Source organism: Anser anser (genome assembly GCF_964211835.1).
Source record: "Anser anser genome assembly, chromosome: Z".
Taxonomy (NCBI): domain Eukaryota; kingdom Metazoa; phylum Chordata; class Aves; order Anseriformes; family Anatidae; genus Anser; species Anser anser.
Window position 1 is genome coordinate 33,609,238 of NC_139723.1, and position 21,424 is coordinate 33,630,661.

General features: G+C 37.6%; 1 protein-coding gene across 11 annotated transcripts; it reads right to left on the bottom strand.

The window, feature by feature from the left end:
- Positions 1–344: 344 nt before the first annotated feature.
- On the bottom strand, positions 345–21,386 carry RNF170 (ring finger protein 170). 11 transcript variants are annotated; one of them, XM_083817616.1, is made up of 9 exons: positions 21,273–21,343; positions 20,299–20,355; positions 14,775–14,845; positions 12,759–12,840; positions 8,154–8,229; positions 6,923–7,031; positions 5,828–5,901; positions 3,408–3,512; positions 345–1,735 (listed from the first exon to the last, which is right to left on the bottom strand). In XM_083817616.1, exons 6-9 carry the CDS (start codon positions 6,990–6,992, stop codon positions 1,466–1,468), a joined length of 519 nt encoding a protein of 172 aa, XP_083673742.1. In that variant the 5' UTR covers positions 6,993–7,031; positions 8,154–8,229; positions 12,759–12,840; positions 14,775–14,845; positions 20,299–20,355; positions 21,273–21,343; the 3' UTR covers positions 345–1,465. The 11 variants fall into 11 exon arrangements, with proteins under 11 accessions (XP_083673742.1, XP_083673743.1, XP_083673741.1 ...); XM_083817617.1 differs by having other exon boundaries at positions 6,923–7,034; XM_083817615.1 differs by having other exon boundaries at positions 12,697–12,840.
- Between the last annotated feature and the right edge of the window lie 38 nt (positions 21,387–21,424).

Below are 21,424 nucleotides of genomic sequence, written 5' to 3' on the forward strand. Positions count from 1 at the left end.
CCTGAACATGCCTAGGTACTAGAAGCTGTGGAAAGATGCCGACATGGGCAAAACACAGAAGTGGTGGAAAGGTCCCTTTCATTTTAAGTCTCATCCAATACAATGTAAACATGCAAAGAATCACCTGTCTAATCGCTGTCTTTCAAGTACTCAGGAAGTTAAAGTAAAATGGCAATTACCTTTCCTCAAACTAAGAAGTACATAGATATGGAATATTCTTGAGCTTTCTAGTGGCATTCCCTTACATAAAATGAAAGTACTTCCAAATGAATTCTGTAGTTATGATAGCCTATATTGAAATTCATCAGAAAAAGAATCAACTTTAAGGATAATTAATACTCTGGTAGGTTTGAAAACATTTCCAGATTTTTATTTTTTTTTTGGTGGTCCCTATTCACAGATCTTTTTCAAGTTAATTCAGAATACTCTCTGCCCACATCCAAGTCAACCAGCCAATCAAACAAGAAATCCTCAAGTGCAAATCAAACACCCCCATATCTAAGTTGTTTAATATTAGTGTTGCAAATATACAATCAGGTAAAGTTCTGTAAACATCCAGTTCTGAGTTCTTTTATTTGATCACTGCCTAAAATCTGAGGGTTCTTTCTATTGGCCAGATTCTTGAATGCAGTTACAGGGATGCAAACGTCCAATACAGATATACTGCATTGACCTAAAGCGGCACAAAAACGCCACTTTCAAGGTACATAACCCACCAAATAAACAAGCTGAAGATAAAAAACATGCTCCCATTGAAACACAGAGCACTAGCCAGTTTGGTGTGCATAATACTGGTTTCTCCATGTAGATCATCTGGTGTGTGCATATTACGAAATATAAAAATAAAATTGTACGAATTGCATGCAACCGTACATAGTGCAGCTTAAGCAATACTGAGGTGTTCTCCTTGTTTTTGTGAAGCAAGTGGACAGCAGCAAACTGCAGGTTGATACCTGTAATGCGGTCCTTGGGTTTCTTCTTCCACAGAGATACAACAAGCTACTTTGATTTTAAAAAACTCTAGCCCACAGCAGTGAGACATTAAACAATTTAGTCATGGTAACTGTCCTCCAAAGAGCTTCTGAAATTTCTTTATACATGTCTAAGTACCCAAATGTATTTTTTCTTGGAAGTTCTTTACCAGAGCTCCCTTTTCACAAATCACACCCCAAAAGAGGTGTTTTCTGCTTTGATTACATACAATTGTTCATTAGATATAAGCAGATGAAGGTAGCTTATTACATTATAAAACTAACCTCATCATTATGAAGCTTTTGTAATACACAAAGATTCCAGTTAAGCATCACCACATACTAATTGTTCATACTTGTATAAGATGATCAACTAGAAGCCATGAAATTGCAGTTACTGAAGCTGTGCACAGGCACCTTACTACTCCATACTTATAGTTCTCTTTTTAAAACCTTCCACAAACACCTGTGCATCTCGGAGATTTTCACCCATTTCATCTATTCAGCCGCTGTGTTACCACTTCTCGGTACATGATGGAGATGTATATCAGCAGGAGAAAAATGACAAAGAAATCATCCAAGAACCCCAGGATTCCAAAGAGGGCTTCAGGAAGAAAATCCAGAGGTGATGCCAGGTAGAGCAAAGCTCCAAGCAAGCAGAGGAATATTCTGATGCGAAACATCCAGAAGAGGCCCCCAACAGAAAACATCTCCCTGAACGCATGCCGCAGTAAAGTGGGCAGATCCATAATTCTTTCCATAATCTATCAAGAAACAAACCAAAGATTAATATTTTGCTTCAGCTACAGGTCCACGCTAAATGGGTCTTTTTTTCAGTATGAAGTTTCTATTACTACATTACAGCTTTGGTATCTCTTCATTTATAAGAATGAAAATAAAAAACAGTAAGATAAAACTCTCTGGATTTAATTTTACTAGGTAAGAAGTTAGTTTTAGAATATATATGTTTACAAGCAACAGTCAAACTGTATAACTCTATACAGTAAAATGTACATTTGCCTTACCACAAAATACATCATTATCTATTAAGAAGGGAAAGGAGTGACTATTAGAGGAAAACAAAATATGGAGAAATTATGAAACAGCAAACAGGGTAATTGGAATGATATATTGATCAGAAGGAAAGACAACTAGGGATTCTTGGAAATAAAAGAAACAATAGCTAAATTAGAATACATGGAATTTCTTCAGAAACACAACACCCTCTCCTATGGCATACAACCAGTGATTCTTATAAATCACCAAGGATCAAACTTTAAAGTAAACTAAAGAACCTTTAAATGAATCCATCCCTGGCTCCTTCCTTTTTTTCTTTTCTTTTTTTTTTGAGTATGATTCTGTCATCTTAAGTGAGAGACTGCTCAGTAGAAGATATTCAAGTGTTTGTTGTGAGGCTTGGGGAGGGATGACCTTTGAATTTTACTTTATTTTTTTAGGTACTGATTCCATTTCTACTGTACACAGAGCCATGACATTAAAAGGACTTATCACCAAGGCTGAAAAAATCCCCTATAAAAGAATGTTGTACGTGGTTAAGGCAAAATACTGTGTATAAATCAAAAACAAATTATCTAATTCAGGTTAGGACTTTAGTGCAGACTTCTGGGATGACCTTGGACAGTTACTGAGGACCAGACGCAGAGCCCAGAAAGGTCCACTGGAGCCTAAAATGTACTTTCAATCTATTCTGGATAAAAACCATTCCTGTTTTGTGCTTTAGAACATGAAAAACAACAAAAATCCCTTCTGACAATTTTTTTCTTTTTGGACTGTAAATTTTCTTAGTAATGTTTTGTTACTATATCTAAATCCAATGAACAGGTGAAGACGAACAGTGTATCAGAGTTACTGGTATTCGTGTGCATGCATTTCACTTTCCAAATCAGGCCGTGCACACAGAATAAAGGGGTACAAGGTTGATTTTCTAAAGTTCATAGAACTTCAACCATCTCTTAGTTATTCATCAAAAAATCCTGTGTTCTTCACTCAGAGGGCAGAATAAAGACTGTAATATACTCTAGCAGGAAAAAATACCAAAACAGCATACAGCTTGAAATCTGAAGAAGAAAGGCAGTAGAACTTCAGATTTTTCTATTCGATTTAAACAGATAAATCAAGTGAGTATTCTTTCCTACAACTCACTTGTTTCATTAAGTATTAAGAAAAGGGAACTCAAGATTATTAGCAGTTCTCACTCACAACAAAAATAGTAGTTTCAATATAGCAACTACAAATATATGTTAAGCTTGTGGGCTTGTCTTAACCACAGAAGCACGAGTTTCCTAAGGAAAACCTGCATAGTCCCTATACATCACGAATAGAAAATTCACATTCCATGGGAAAAAGAAGTCACCAAAAATGCTGTTAATCTCCCCTGAAATCACTGATGTCCACCCAAATTTACCGCAAACTTACAGATCTGGGTTGTCCTGAGAATCTCCGATTGTAATCATTAACATCTTGCAATACTTGGGCTGCATCCTGCTGATCTTCACCGAAGAGTGGTAAAAACAATGTTACCTAGGCACAGCAGAGATTTTAGAACATGTGCAATTAAACACAGATATTGTCAATTACAAATGAGACAACAGTGACGTTCAGTTAACTATACAGGACAAACTTTGTTTTAGTTCAATACTTAGTAGCAGAATAAAATGAAAAATATTAATATTTAATACACGGATACTGCTTCTAAGTTTCAACAAATTTATTGCTTAAAACTATTTAAAGAATATCAATGCATTTTTTTTTAAAGTTTGCGAAAAGCAAGCAACAACAAACAACCCTCCTTCTAAGAGTAGCTTGCCACAAATTTTTCTCAACACCCAAATCTTTCATGTTTTAGAAGTGATTTGGATAATAAAGTTAGTTTCACAAATTAATCTAGTTTTGTTTCTTAAACTCAAAATCAAGTAAAGCATGCACTGAGGCCATTCTCTGCCACCTTTAGAAGGACGCTGCATTTCAGCAAACAAGCAACAAAATTCATGCTTCATGTTACAGACAGTTATAAGAAGACCAAAGAGAGTAACAGAAGACAGTGGAAAAAGATAATAGCCTTCAGCTCTCTGGTAAGTACAGAGAATTCGCTTATGTTCTTGGGTTAATTATCACGCAAACATAAACATATGTGAAGTCATATTCAAATATATTTTATTTTTCTGCATAAGAGTTTCTGGAAACCTAAGCCTTGCATTTGGAAGTATGTTTAGGTATAAAATGCGTATTATCAGAGCAAGCAGAAAAAGTCTTTATTTCAATTATAACTACTTTTGGAAGTTTCCTCTGTACCTGCCCAGTAAATATACATCTTCTAAGCTTCCAAAACCAGTGTATAGCTCCAATGGCTGTTACTACCCAACCCCATTTTGAATCAAAAAGAAAAAAAAAAAAAAAAAAACAGAAAAAGCAACGTTCAGAAGGAATGTCCCCTCCTTTCTCCCAAGCACAAAACCATTACTCTGTAAGTTGTATGTTGAGCAATATTTATTTCTGAGCTAATACTAGATTTAAAATGAAGCATTTATTACATTTTGTGTCTAGATGTAGAAGCTTAAAAAACAAAGCTTCTTTAAGCTTTCTCATATTAACTCATCCGTATCTGTGGAATGCTTCAGGAGACTGGACTTTGAAAAGCTTTTCAGAGCATAAGGCAAGGGAGGATCCTGTAGGAGTTTTTACAGCAGTCACACTTGGCAAATAACAGCACAAGCAGATGTATATTCAACTTCTAGCCCTGCCACAAACCTTCTGCGTGACTCATGTCGTTCATGTATATACACTTCCATTCCCTGTTCAAGTGAGACCTCACTTTTCTTACCTCACAGGGGGTGAGAATGAATGCATAATCATGCAAGCAGTTCCACCCAATGTACTTATTACTCAGAGAAAGATAGAAGACCATCTATCTCCAGAGAAACATTGAAAAGCACTTAAAAGTATCTTATTTTCCTTTTTTCCATCTTTCTCACCCTTATTGTCTCTCTCTCTCTCTCCCCTCACTTGGTGTTGTCTAAACCCATTAATTCTCCCTCTAGCCATACATATTTTTCTTTCCTTCATCTCTCTTATGGTCACTTGACATGCTGATACACAGAATCAAAACAGGATATAATGTATGGGCAAGGGGGTGAAGCATGTTAGTAGCTTCCAATGAATTATATAACTCTGTAATTTTACTACTGTTAAAACACAGATGTACTTTTGCTAAAACAGACTGTGAGGCTCAGATTGAATGTTAATGAATTGCAAGGACATACTTCAAAATAACAATGTAAGTAAATTGTGTAGGAAGGAAGTAATATGCTTGCTCTATAAAGCTCAAATTAATAAAAACCAAAAATAGGAACAGAATAAGAAATTGACATGGATAGTTTTTGTTTTGGTTTGTTTTTCTGGCAAGGAGAACAGATGTACTTCTTAGAAACCAGTCATATTTTGACTACTGGCAGTCTTCCAGAACAGCCAGGTCTTTCAGATACAAGTTCTAGTTAAGAAGTTGTGTAACATCACAACTAGGAAGCAGAGAAGAACCATAGTTAAGGTCTCATGATTTTCTGTTTTCATATACTCCTTTACAGAAAAATGGCTGAGTTACCAGTGCTGTTCACTTAAATTTGAGTTGCAGGAACAGTCTTTATTTTTTTGATTTATCTGACAAAGCAAAATGTTTAAGAAACAATGTCCACCACCTATGTCTCACATATCCATATTCTTTCAGCTTCTCAGATTCCCTCTTCTGTCACTCTTAATACAGCAGTTCACATGTAATGCTTTTTTTGGTGAACTGTACAAGACGGCCAAACCATCGGGTCCGCAATTACTTGAATTATTACCGTTTGTCTGCAGATTGGACAACGGATTGCACCAAGCCACGATCCATACCTCCAGTATGCAATAATGCAGGAACCTGACAAAAATAAGTTACAGTTGTTGACATTTCTGAGCTGAAACTATTATTGTATGAAATGACAAGCTAAGCACCAAGCAAAACAACGAAGATGTGTATTTTTGTATACAGCACTCACTGAAGATACCAAGGACCATATTCAGCATGATTAATGAGAAAAATCCTGAACAGGTTCACATGCATTATTAATTTTAAGAAATTATTTCCTGAAATGACAGAAAACTTCTTAATCATTAACTGAAGAAACAAATAATAAAAAAAATTTCCAGTTTAAAATTCAGAAGTGACAAAAATATCAAGAGATGTAAAATTCATCCTGAAAACCTGGCTTTATCATCAGAGTTTTAATGGGTGAATCAATGTATGAAAATCTGGGTCCCCTTACTGTTTTCCACATTTATAACTTTTGTCTTTTAAATGACCAGGCATGGTAAGCATGATACATTCTGTAACAGTAGACAACCGCAGTGAAAGAATCCTACTGGGAAAGTGAAGGAGGGGAAGCAAAATGCTACATAGAACACTGATATATATTTATAAATTTCAACAGCTGGGCCTCAAAGAAAAGAAAATATTTTAATCATTGTAAGCTAGTAGCAACTCTTTAGGACTTGTAAGAAAAACAAACAAACACAAAAAACCACCTCTGTAATAATGAAAACACCAAGCAGATATTTTTTGTTCTTTCTAAACCAGCTTTTTTAATGGTACATTTCGAAGTGTACTTCAGCCTCTTCTGTTTTTCACTATCAGGAAGTAAATGATACTCTCTGTTCATAATATATTTAAATTAAATGCATTTCAAGCCTGATACCATAGAAAAAAATCCAGCACATTCTGAGAATGACTATTTATTAATATGCATTTTTTCAACACGTTATATAAAAAATTATTTCTAATGGACTTGCAGATAAGCAGTTAAAATCTAGCAAAGCTTTGCATTAGGGTAACAGTACCATTGCCAGAAGTTTGTATTTCTGTTCTGGTTTTATCAATGGGGTTTGGGGTTTTTCTTTCTTACCACAGAAGAGATGTCCACAGTTTGTTTCTATAGGAAATGTAGCTTGTTGCAAACAGACTGGACAAGACATATCTGTATAGAAGCGATGTCTGTCACCAGCAGAGGCATCCTGCTGGGACAAAAGAGAAATGGAAAATGTTAGAGATCCTATTTCTTATGAGAGAAGTCTGCTGAACTTCAAGTACATAAATAAATATATATGTTACCAGAAGTCAAATACTCAAATGCAAAACTATGTGAAATAAAATAAATTTCAATTCAAAAACAAAACATACTTAAATGCAAAAGCTGTTTCACCAAGAAACCTTTTTTTTTTTTTCTGGTGACGAACACATTATTTTCCCCTCATATAAGTATGTGCTTCCATCCAATTAAAGACCACAAAAGAAGAACCTCCCCAATCCTTCACATTAAGTAGACCCCTTAGATTAGACACACTGAAGCATGAATAACAACTTAAATTCTAGACTTTTACTTTATTATTCTAAATAGCTCTGGTACCTGAACTGTATTGCTTACCAACTGCACTATCTAGGGTTCCCAAGGCCAAACAGGGACATCAGTTTGTTTATTTCACTGTGGTGAAATGTGTTTTCCTCCCCATTTTGCCATATTTTTCCTCCTCATAAATAAGCATTCTGGTCAAAAATCTGTCATTATTTCAAGTACTACTATCATTAAAGACTCTTCTGAACAGTCTCCAAAAAGTATGGGTTCTCTCATTTGAGGGCTGGGAATCAAAAATTACTGCTAACATGGCCTAGGCATTAGATTCTCTCCTACATGTCAGAATTGGGTGCAATTCCTGTTGCCCAGCTCCAGCTGTTGTGCCATTGTTCTGCTACACAGTTTATCAGTTTAAACATCTAACCCCTGTCCTGTGGCAGCAAGCTGTTCTCCAGATTCCTTTTCCTTAACACTAAGTTTCCAGGAACACTGCAGGAAGCACACAACACAATCTAACATACTCCACCTTGTGGCAAAAGCTGGTTTGAAAAAAGAACCAGTCAAATCTTCAATTGTAGACTTGATTTATCCATTAAAAAAAAAAAAAAAACCAACCAAACAAAAAAACCTACATAACCTCATTCCTAGATAAATTTTAAGGATGCCTCTGAACAGTAAGTAAGGTCCTGAAACTTTCAACACTAGCTTCTTCCAGACCTTCAGAAGAGAGGTCTACGCTACCCCAAACCAGATAGGTGAACGATTTCAACACTTAGTAAAGTACCTGTTCAGTTTGAAGCTGCTGTCGAAGAGCTCTTACTAGCTCTTGATTTTCTGGGTGTATGTTCTGATGTTCGTTTCTGTGAGAGGAAATATAAGCAATAAGAAAAAACTGAACACTGTGAACCAACACTAAAAAATAATTGATTGGAAAACAATGAAACTTGAAAAAAGGGGGAAAAAACATTCTTTCCTGCTATAAGGGATTTTAAAGGAAGTACACAAATAATTAAGGAAACAGTACATTTAGTGTAGATCCTAAAATTACTCTGGCCACTTAAAGCTCTACAGCAGCAAAGTTTTTCAAATAGAGGCTCCATAATCAATCACTAAACCATATTAAAACTCAATTTTGTCATGAAAAAAAAAAATCAAGCCATTAACCTGCAAAAAAGCCAAGCTGCTTTAAAGATATTATATTCATCACTTAGAAAAAGTTTTATTTTTTCTCTCCATTCCAGTTTTTATGTTGTTGCTTTACTTATTTTTTTTCCCCACTCACTACAGAAGCTATCATCGAGTTGAAAAATCCTCACTATTTCAGATTTATCTGCTATATGAAAGATTAATCCACAAGATTTACATAAGAAGGGGTAGGCAAACTCTTAGCTTTAGAATGTTGACTTTATGTAACTATCAGCAGCTTGGATATAAAAAGAAATCACTGCAGACTCTACTGGCAAGAAAACTACAGGTTAGAAACACCAAGATAAAAAGGATTCAAAGGGAAGGGACTCACTGAAGAAAGGAGGCTGGATATATTAAGAATTCAAAAACACAATGGGAACAGGATTGGAATTAGAAATTATGCTGACAACATTAAGAGATGTTGAGTTACAATAAATATGAGTCAACAACATGTTCAGAACTGCAAATTTCTGTGTTTTATTTATTCATATGGATTTAACTGGTGATAAATTCTGCTCAGCACTGTTGAAGTCTCAGCTGGATTGTGTCTTCCATTTTGAGCTAAATGCATAAAAACATGTAGAGAAATTGGAGGAATTCAGAAGAGAATTATAAGAACTACTGCCCACATAGTTCAAGCGTTAGAAAAAGACTGAAGAAATGGGAGCTTGTTTAGAAGACTGCTTATGGAGAGAAGAGGGGACAGGATAAGTCTTTTAATCTATAAATATGAGCAATTATTTTCCATAGTTATCCAAGGTTGGTGGAAAAACATTTGTAACTACTAAATGTACAAGGCCAGAAAACTTTACCTCAGGGTAAAGTGACTTATCTTTGACTAAAAGTTAAATTGAAGAACAGGTTACTCTGATTCTAGGGATGATCTAGGCAGGCTGATCCTGTGTCAGAATTAAATGGCTGAATTTTTAAGACCTTTTCGGGCTGCAGATCTATTTATGTAACTTCCTCAGTGGCTCCAGGCACATCTGCAATATTTTCCTTCATTTGATGTGAGCAATCACAATACTGCATACTGCTATCTTTAATGTTTTGCCTTCTTCATTCTTTTTTCAATGAGGAACAGACGAAACCCATATTTTCATGCTAGTAACAACCTGATTATCTGCAAAAGGTATATTTATTTAGCAGTTAAGTGGCTGACATACGAAGCTTATATGATGAGAAGCTTACATTAAAAACTTTCTTGTTCTCCCTGGTTCTCCACAAATCACATCTTGTGGAAGTTGTCTGTTGTGCAAGTTATATGTTTAACAGTATTTTCCTGTTTAGACTCTACAAATTAGCATGCTTTGCACCTTCAGTTTGCCAGAACTTTGATATATATTGAAATTCAATGCAAATCACACACAAGTGGAAGGTGTGAATTATAAGCCAGTTTATCCTGAGTCCTTTATAAACAACTAATTGCAAATTTCTTACCAGATTGTTATCTAAAAAAAGTAGACAAAGTTACCAGGGCAATACTGGCATATCATCCTTATGCAAATATTACACATACGTGACTTTAGTCTGGTACCACACGCTGTGCTCAACATATGAGAGTGTTTGTAGAGGTACAGTGTCTGTCACCAATGCATAAGATGGTTCAGAAGCAGAATACTACACAACGTCCAGGAAGAGACGGGCATAGTTCAAGACATATCCCATTCAGAGCTTCTGTTGTGCAGTTAGTGTGAGAAAGTAAGTTGGAATAAACGAGAAACAGTATGGTGCTTTGTCAATTAAAGGCTTTTTTTTTTTTTCTGGCCAAACTCAAGCCAGAAAAAAAATAAGTTTAGTAAGCACTTTTCCTCATTTCTGAAGTGTTAGCACTCCATAACTTGAGGAAAGAAATGCCATGAGGTGGCAAGATTTTGCTACGCCTCATGAAGGACCACACCAAACTATCATTACCAGGAGAGGAAGGCTGCCTACTCATTCAGTATGTGCTCTCATGTAGGCAAAGTGAAGGCTAGCACCTATGCAGACTGATTTATCACTGCACAATGATTGCCATTGTTCTTTTTCCACGGACTAAAATCTGACTTCTGCTGACAATACTGACAGTTTTATAAACAAACCTTAAGTTGGAATAGAAAAAAATAGACCAAAAAAAATCAAAAACTACAGATTCATAAACATGGGTTTGCTAATTCCTGTAGGACATGCTGGGAGTCTCTGATACAAAACACTGGAGGGTCAGACTCTCTTTAACATGTTTCATAAAATAAATGTTCACAATCTCATTTGCAAAGTGGTAATCTACTTATTTTTGAAAGATGATGGAAAAAAATTGACTGCATTTTATCAAAATGTACAACTCAGAGACATTAAACAAAGTATCTTAAAGAAATACTGAACTGGTATCTCACTGAACTAAACACCTGCAACTTGATACATATGTTAGTTATTGTTAATAGATTTCAACACCAAAAGTTCAGAGACCTTCAGCTCATGCCCTGATATGATGCCTCATTGCATTTTCCCTGCTACAAAGAAGTAGAGCAACCGTATCCTTCAGCAGTTCTTTTCATATTCCATTTTTCTCCCCTCCATATTTATCTGCGTTTTCTCCCCTGCCTCTAGTTCAGTGCTAAATAAGTATTACTGTTATTTTGTACTGTACAGATTTTCCATCGTACTGTACAGATATTGATGGTGACAATACAAAAGAGGTATGGGGAAAATGCTGCTTAACACAGACAATTTTCAAAGGTTCCAGAAGGCACAGTGGGTATCTAAGAAGATGCTGGTAAGACCTTCAGTAGTCAGTCGTACTGTGTGGAAATAAGCTCGTTTCTAGACTTCTAAACTATTAAAACTTTGTGTTCAAGTTTGTTTGCCATTCCAAATAAACTGTCAAGGTGTGTAACAGGATCCACAGATCTTGTTACAGCTCATTCCACTGCACAGGTAAGATCTAACTAGCCATTTTCTCCTCCCTCAAGTAACTCTTCATCATCAATGTATCATCTCCCTGAATGCCCATCCTGAGTAAGCTCCCACTGCTCTTGCTCACTCCTGACCGTCCTTGCTTTACTCACTTTTTTTTTTTTATGTTAACCTACTTTCCATTATGAAGTTCAAAAACAAAATGTTTAGTATTTAACTAAATGCTTCAAATTCAAGTCACATGTGCTATAAAAAGTCAACATAAGCACAAGAGGACAGAGAAAAGGCAGCTGAGGGAAGAGAGGAATCCTGAAGTCATCAGAATAACTGAAACAGGCTTGGCAAGAAAAGCACTTTGATGTGCATTCAATCCTCTGAGGTTTCCGTGCTATCTCCTGGTCATGAACAGTAGCACTGCCTTGTACTTCAACCAGGCTTTTCCAGTCCTGGTATCTTTCATGGCCTGCTCTCAAACACACCTTGCCCCACTAATACTTCTCACAAGGACACGTTCTCCTCGGTGAGCTTCATAATGCTGATGCATCATTAAAATTTAGTTATCTCAGATATTAAAACCGCTTCTGTATTCAGAAGTCCACAGAAGTGTTAAAAAAAGACATACAACAACAACAAAAAAACAAAGTAACAACAAAAAAGCCAATGTGAAGCTCAGATTTATTCTCCCAAAAACACACAGGCTAAGGTATTTGTTAGGTTGCAAGGAAAAACATTGGAACTACAAATAAGCTTTTATTAATTGACCTTTAAAATTCTTTATGGAAATGGAAAGCATGGAAAAGCATATTAAAGTCCATTGTTTTTCAAATACACACATTCATAAATAAATCAGTCTGTTCTTTTCTTTTTTTTTTTTCCTTTGAGACTTCAACTAGCATGTACATTGGAGGATTCCATTTAATCTTATTTGTGGAGTCATTATTGATAAATCTCTGCTCAGCAACCAAGTATGACACAACAGCCATACAGACTGTGAACTCAGTCATTTTCAGTCTTAGGAAATGATGAACGTATGAAAATTTTACTTCACTTTTGAGCAACGCATCATTTAACTCTAACTGTGAATTAAATTACGAACTCAGACAGGCAGTTAGCTAAATAGAGTAAGTGATCAAACAATCATTTCCTTAACGTCACAAAGTAAGTTTTGTATATGCAACAGTCGGTTGAGAAAGTTAGAATTTGACAAACTCAAGTACGTTGATTAATTCCCATCAACATATTCTCACCTTAAAAGCGTATATACCAGAGCAGCAATGAAAGTGAAACTGAGCACAACTGCCACCAGTACCTGGTCACTTATTCCTTCTATGACTGAATCATTATCTAGCTTCAAACTCTGAACTTCTGCCTGGTGACTGGCCATCACAGCTCTAAAATGTAAAAAGAAATATATATGTATACATGTATAGAGAGAGACATACACACACTTACAGACATACATTTTTAAACAGTTACAAATAATACGTATACGTATCTTTTCATATGAACAATAAATTCTTGAAGCAAAAGATTACTCATTGCTGGGAGAAAAATGGTAAACGAAGAGGAAACAGATGCACTTTACCAAACGGCTTGCTGCAGAGGACTACAAAACATTTGTCTTGCACAGTAGCAATAACTGCATTGTGATATAAGGTCTTCTTTTTTAAAAAAACAACAAAATCAGTCACATACTTTACCTGAAAAACTTTATCAGATATCTTGCTTAGGGACAGGATACCCTGCTGCATTTGCAATATTCTAAGGATAGTCCATTTATAAAAAGCATGACTCAACATTATCAAGATTTTTTGTTATTATATAACACATCATTGCTGCTAGGCTAAAACAATGTACATTTTAGAAACCTAATTTATTCCCCTTACCTACATGAATAAAGAAAGAGTAATATTTGCATCACAGGTAGTTTTAGAGTGTTAAATGGCCATTTGTATGCACAAAAACTATCTGATGAATTTCGTATTTTATCTGCTTTTTCTATGGTTTCAGCTGGAAATATGGGAAAAGCTTGAAAGAAAAATAGTACTTTCAGGCTTCCCTATTTAAACTTATTTGTTTTATACTCATTTCACATATACAAAAATCAGAATGACTTGCCAGCACTAATGTTCATTAATCTGCAGCTGAAGGCAAGGAAAATAAAATAGTCTGCAACATGCTGCTGAATCACTCCTGTTGCAATCAGGAAGTGAAATGAACTACAGCTGTGAATATTACAAAACCAGGAAAGTGAAACTAAGTCTAGGAAAAGGCTAAAAAAAATGCCATATTAAAGATGTGTCCATACACACTGGAACTATTTTTCATACAGATTTGACATTTTTGGGCCCCTCGCTACAGGAAGGACATGGATGTGCTCGAGCGAGTCCAGAGAAGGGCGACCAAGCTTGTGAGGGGTCTGGAGAACAAGTCTTACGAGGAGCGGCTGAGGGAGCTGGGCTTGTTCAGCCTGGAGAAGAGGAGGCTCAGGGGCGACCTCATCGCTCTCTACAGTTACCTGAAAGGAGGCTGTAGAGAGGTGGGGGTTGGTCTATTCTCCCACGTGCCTAGTGACAGGACGAGGGGGAATGGGCTAAAGTTGCGACAGGGGAGTTTTAGGTTGGATGTTAGGAAGTACTTCTTTACCGAAAGGGTTATTAAGCATTGGAACGGGCTGCCCAGGGAGGTGGTGGAGTCACCATCCCTGGAGGTCTTTAAAAGACGTTTAGATGTAGAGCTTAGGGATATGGTTTAGTGGAGTACTTAGTGTTAGGTCGGAGGTTGGACTCGATGATCTTGAGGTCTCTTCCAACCTAGAGAAATCTGTGAATCTGTGAATCTGTGACATAAAAGCTCAGCAGCATTTTACAAGGTCAGGGAAGACTGGTGTCATTTACTTTACTTCCTACTCCAGTGTGGGTGCTTTAAGCCTGCGAACTTTCATCAGTGTCTCTTCCTAGTTCACAGCTTGTACGTGACTTTTGAATTTGAACCCTGCAGTCTAGCAAACATCACTACAAAAGACATTGTCTGGTCCTGAATTAATTGCAAAAATGAAAGGGAACACAAGCCATGGGGATTTTAGAACCTAGCTGTAATGCACTACCCTGGCAAGATTTCAACACACCAGTCTACTGCTAACAGAAAAATGTCATCTTTTCCATAAGATGACTACTCTCACTCTCCAGATCTGTTCTTGTAGGAGTTGTAGAGCTTTTTCCAAGCTTTGTTACATTTGTGGGAGCCACCTCTGCAGCAGCAAGGCAAGAGAAGCTAGTATATTCTAACATTACTATAAAAGGGGTAAGTGGGTATAATTAAGTACCATAATAGCAGAGAAAACATGGAGCATGAAGGGTAGATTCCTTTCATTGTTCTTATGTTTTTGGACTTCCACTGCGAAAAAACAAAATGAAATAATGAAGCATATATGAAGTTGAACATAAACTAAGTTACCTAACCTGCATCTCAACATGAACTGAGACTATTATTCCTGTAACCATAGTCATAATTTTTGCTAATGACAGCTTTTCACCCGCAGCTGTGTCATAATCTAACTACTGAAATGTTGATTAATATTTAGAAAGAATAAGTTTTCCTAAAGGTAGAACACCTATGACTCATCAAGAACCATGTTTGAAATAGGTCAATATTGACCCAGATTTCATACATACTAATGAATAAAAGGCTGTATCTTTGTGGAAAGGTCTTACACAGGATCATTACCCTACACACAAGGAGCTACAGCATTTCTCTGTGTAGCTAGTTACACAATTAGATTGCTATAGCTAAAGCTGTGCGGCTAAGGTATTGTGAAAGTCTTCTGATCATCAATTCCTTGGCGCTGAGGGTCTGGATTTCTAGGCGTACTGTCATGCCTCAGCTCAACATGCCCAAACTGAACACTTGATTTCTTTTAAATATTCACTCCTGAAGAAGCATCTCTCTCTTACAATACATCATTCTGGGACGCCCATTTTCCACAGCTGTGTCTCAGGCAGAGTGCTGTTATTTTCATGTTTTCTCTCCTTAAGTACCATCATCACTGCACTAACCTTTACTGTCACACTGTCATTTCTGGGTTGACCACTCCATATACTTACAGACGTAAATGGCAAGGAACTGGTATGTGATGATTTCTCCACAGTCCTACAACAGCTCTGTCAGAACAGACCAACACACTAGTAACACCTACATTTTGTTAAGCATTAATCATTTTTTCAGAAATATATATTGTGTTTGAGAGACATACAGATGCTCTGATTGCCCAGCACCTTTAGAAGGTGTTTCTCTCTCTGACACCTGAAAGGCTTCCTGTATCAGTGCTTGCTTGGTGTACTCTGAATCCAACACACGAATTGTCAGTATCACACAAAATGAAAGGAATTTTCCTGAACAGCCTCCAAGGCTTCCACTCTAGAGCTCCCTCTCCTTCTCTTCACGCTCCTTGCAACAACATCCTTAATTCTTATCTGTTTATCGTTACACTGACTACATCTTCATTTCTGCTCATGTACTTTTACTGAAATACCCAACTGTGGTGCCAAGGTTAGCAGGAGAAAATGAATATGGAACAGAGATTCTCACTTTCTCTTCCTCACCACACACAATCCCAATTATTTTTCTCTGCTTCAGATGTTCACTTACCACATATGACTTTCCCAATGCCCATTTTAACACCAACTTACTGCCCAACAGGAATTCCTGCACAGTTTTGCTTTTCTACATAAAAGGCCGCTCCTCAAAATACTTTGTCTTCACTAATGTATCACTACTGTCAAGATATATAGGGGGAAGTGGAACCTCTGCCTCCTAAGTCTCTCTCCCTGCCGCTTCTATTACTAAATTCTAGAGAAGATGGGCTATTAATGTTTAGGACTCATGTTCATGTTTTAACTTTAACATGTTTTACTTTCTGCCTCTGGACAGCAAATGAGTGCTGTGCACATTCCCCTCATTACCTCTAGCACTTCTTCTGAATCAAACCATTGCACAAGAGGGCTGGCACAAATTGTGTAGACTAAGAAATATAAAGAAAAGCTTTTCAGTTCAAAAGATCAATACAGGCTTTCTCTGATGAGTCATTTAAGCCTCAGTAGACACAGCAACGATCTCCTCCTACTTTATCTCTGTGTGAGCATGTAAAAAAATGAACAACAATGGCTCCAAGGAGAACACTGCTGAAATATACAATGTGGAAACTGTCTGGTTGAAGGAGGAAGGAATTTTCTGATCTCAAGCCTGTTTACAACATTTTCCAACAAAATGCACAGAACTGCAAGCTTGCAGTTCACGTTTCTTCAAGTGCAACCACAACAGCCCATGAACACATCTGTAGTGGTTTGTATGCATAACAGACTAGCCAAGGCCTCACATAGCTTCTAAAGAATCTTGCCTTCCAGTGAGTGAGTAGGTCTAGCAGCAGTGGTCTTTCAGTCAGCACAATTAATAAGCAAGCTATAGGAGACTTAGTCTTAAATGATATAATGAAGTTATCTTTTGTGACAACCAGTGCTGATGAGGACTAAGGACTGAAGTTCACAGGGAAGACTTCTACAAGAAAAAACTCTACCTATCTCTCCCAAAATAATATGCACTAGTAAGTTGATGCCATATAATAGCAACTTGATGTAATTTGCATTGAATTATTTTCTTCAACCCGTTTACTTTGATCCATTACATTTGTCTGGTTGTGCAAAAATAACTGTATTTCCTCAGCCTGTTCAGATCAGTCTTCGAGACCACAGGCTCTTCAGGCATTAAATAAAGTTGTTCATTCTTCTCTATATATGTATACTACTTTTTTTTTCGTTTTAATAATTACATAGGTTTGAAAATTTTCATGCTGTGTCTCTGTTCTTTTATACAATAAATTAGTTCTTGTCTATTCTAGCTTTTTATGAAAACTGTCACGTTAATAGAATGACTTCAGTTAAAACAGGCAGTAATAAGAAATAAATTAAATTTTAAGAATTGACTTTTGCTTACACTTGGAATTATTTTCCTCTTTTTAACCACTTAGCAGTGAGGTAGCTTTTGTACAAGAGAGCATAACCCCACCTTGTCTTCCAATTAAAGGAAGAAAAACAAACATCTAACATCTAAAATCATCTAACAATTTCAATCCCATTAAAATTGGATGGTATACAATCAATTTCAGAATGACAAAAGTACAGGTTGCAAAGTTTAAAAATCCAACAAAAACACTTGGCCTTTTTCCTACATTCAATGTAACAACAGTAACAAAACAAACAACAAAATTTCCAGTTTAACTTTAAACTAGTGGCACTTATTTGAAGTAAAATAGTAGGACTGCCTAGTAAGGAAAGAAAGACAAGTAGTTATTCCTCTCTTCCACTTGGCTTAGCTAAATTACAACTGGACTTTGCAGCACAGTGCTTAGATGGGGATCAGATTTATCTGCATCAGGATTCTTTATGGTTACAGGATGTAAACAACCTGAAATAGACTCATCTGACCACAGAATGCTTCAAAGTAGAACGGAATGAAACTTTGTAAAATCATGCTGTTTTGTTTGCAAAACAACATTTCAGACTACCCACCTGCACATAAAATCACCTTGCTTGTCCTGTGTTTTGATGACTGATTACAGACAGAAAGCAATACTAATTTACAAACATTTCATATAAGAACCTGCAGGGCTTGAAAGGTACATTTCCTCCCACCTGATGGTTATGTATGAACAATACATGCAATTTTATGCAAAAGAAGCAAAATCATGAAGAGCAACATTGCAATTACGGTGGTAGCTTTTATTCCTGGAAACACATACAGATAATACTGAAATGTGGGGGCACAAAGACCCATAATAATGTGGATGCATTACCTCTTTTTTTTTTAAGATTTGAAAAATATTTTGAAGGCTTTCGTGTACTATATACAGCACAGTTAGAGCAATACCTACACTATGGTCTGCAAACAAATGAAAAACATGTTCTCTTATGTTGGCCACAATACATTACGTACTTTTTGTGAGCTAACCAAAATCAGAATATCCCCATAGATTTTCTACAGGAATTGTATTTTCCAAGTTCAACACGGAAGTACTACATGCTCATATACTCCCCATAAGACAGAGGACCCACTACCAAAGGAATATGCTATCTTAGAGAACTAAGAGGCTCTCTTCATCTTGGAGAAGTAAACAATGAGATAACACACAAGCAATACTGCTGTGAAATGCTGATTAGTAATCACGAGCAACGTTGACTTTGAGAGCAGGGTACAATTTGCTCACCATCTGAAAAATATGTTGGGTAACAACATGCCCCTTCAGGGATGGGCTGGGAGTGAACTGAGTAAGAACAACCATTCTACTTCATTTCTATTTCTGCTACTTTATTCTTGTTGCAGTACTGACAACCACCCTCGCTGCTTGAAAAAAAAATTATAAAATGAAGACGTCGGTGGTGCCCACCACCATTGGAACCTACAATACCGCTTGCCTGTTGTCTTTTAGTAGTAGAACCATTATTCCCTTTTTCCTTGCAAATGCTTCTTGTTTTAGAGAGAATAAGTGTTCTCCAGGATATGCTAATTCCTAACTAGTAAAATACTACTGAGAAACACAGGCTTATAAAATGGAACTCTTGGAAAGTACAGGTTATTCCTGTGATTCTGATTTTTGTTAAGTCTCCAGAATTTTATTCCATGGTAAAAGGAACTAAAACCAAATAAATTGATTTCATTTGTATCACCAGGTTTCCAATAAGTGACCTGCTTTAAATAACAAAATCAATGTTTAATAGTTTGAAAGTAGTAAAATGGAGCATATTTATCCTGTAAAACCCTCCCCCATGCGTATCAGCTTATATTGAAATCTTTAAGGCATGAATTTAGCTCTTTTGGTTTCACTGAAGAGAAAAACAGACACAAGGTCCCCCAAATAAAGACAAATTAACAATTGCTAAGTAACAATTGAGACCTTTCTTGTCAGAAGTTATCCAAATACTTCCAACTTCATGGTAGTAGTAGCTCCTGGACATTGTCTGTAGTTGAGAATAGGACTTTGCTAATGGATTTGATCCACCAAGCTGGATCCTACAGTTATTTTCACTCTCTTTCACGCAGGATTGAAGGGCATGCCTACATTGCATTCAGGAAGCGTAATGACAGCAAGTGTTACGGATGTCCAACGAACATCAGTGAACATACAAATAGTATTGAAAGTACTTTAAAGTTAGTATACTGAAGCCGGACTTTGAAATAGCAGTGGACATATGAAATGTTTTAAAAGAGAAATTTGGTAATGACGGTGGGTGTACTCAGAAAAAGTCGTTTTGATGACGCAGGATTTATTAGCTTTCCATTTTTGTGAACGCACACTTACTAGTAAAAAGCACAGAATAATCTCTAGTACTAAGTATTTCCGTAAGTTTCAAAAATCAGGAGGAGACAAACCAAAAGGCACAATTAGTGAGGCAAATAAAAAATAAAAGTGACGTACAAATTGACAAGATATATTCTGAGAAGGTTAAAACAAACTCGGGAATATTAGAGTAGAACTTCATGCAGTCTGTTAATACAGCACTATTATGAGTTAGTGGCTACTTTGGAGTCATGAATCTGCTTAGCTGGTACAGCAAACTTATAGCCCAACTCAACCGTATTGTGTTCAATTATGCTTTCGTCGTCGACCACCAGTACTTACAGGGTTATGCTGAATACATTTGTGTGCGAACGTAGTCATTGCAAAAGAGAAAGAAAAAAGCTTAAACAGTCTTGGTAGATTTAGTATAAAGCCAAAATAGTGGACAGAGTAATTTTAGTAGGGGAATAACACACATTTCTTCATTATATGTTAAGAACTGCCCAACCAAGGCACTTGCCTGATAAAGCAGGTCTCTGCAAGGTCAGAGGTCAGCAGCGCCTGTGGCACATCTTCCCTAAACAACAACAACAAAAAGTAGATATTTTGCTTTTCCTGCTGGAATCCCACCTTGCAAGTTAAAGATGCAAACTCCAGATGCAAATTCCGTACAGGAATCTACTCCCAACAGAGCCTCCAAACATTTTCCTATGAGCCTGAAACCGTGAAGCATTCCTATTTGGAGTATCTGGATGACGCACGATCTGTGTCAAACAGCCCCAAACCATGTCTGGAACTGCTGCATAAGGCTAAAAGAGACGGAAAGGTATGGAGCTCTAAGAAACACAGAGGGTAGAATGGGGTTGACATGAAGATGGGAATTTGAGGAAAGGCCTGTCAGTGCCTTCAGTTGGACAACTAACTTCTCTGGGCAGACAGGAAGAGAAACGAAGTAACGTTGCTTAATTATAATAGTTTACTGGAATATGGTAGTGTTTCAGCTAAGGCTGGAAAGGCTTTTTTTTTTTTTTTTCTTAATTTAAATAGTTTGAAAGTGCCCAAGAATTGTTCATGGTGGAAAGCAGTGCTTCTGTACGCAACCTCACATCCCCAACAGCACGACAGAAAGCATGACCCTGCCTGCTTGCGTCAGCGCCACACAAAACTGAAGTTGCATGTCGCGACAGCTGACGAACCGGGGCGGGGCACCGGCACACCACGGGGGATCACAGCCGTGAAACACTGCTCGCCCCCCGCTCCAACGAGAGGAAAAAACCCCGAGAATAAACCCCGAGGGGAATAAAAACCCGTCACGCGGATGCTGCTGCGGGCCGTGCCGAGCCGCGGGCCCGCTACCGAGCGCTGGGCCGTGCCCCTCAGCCCGGCCCGCCGCCACCAAGCCCCCTCTCCCGGCGTCTCTCCCTCCCTTTCCCCCCCCTCGGGGACCGGCGCCCTCCGCCCCCACCGTCCCGCCCCGTCCCCTCACGGCGCTACCTCAACTCCCGCCGCTCGCCAACGGCCGTCAACGGCCGCCAACGGCTGCCCCGCCCCGCCCCGCCCCCTCGCGTCGCGTCTGGGCCCGGGTCCGTGTGGGCTCGGGGCGGCGCAGGGCGCATGCGCGGGCGGGCAGCTCTCCCCCCTCCCCC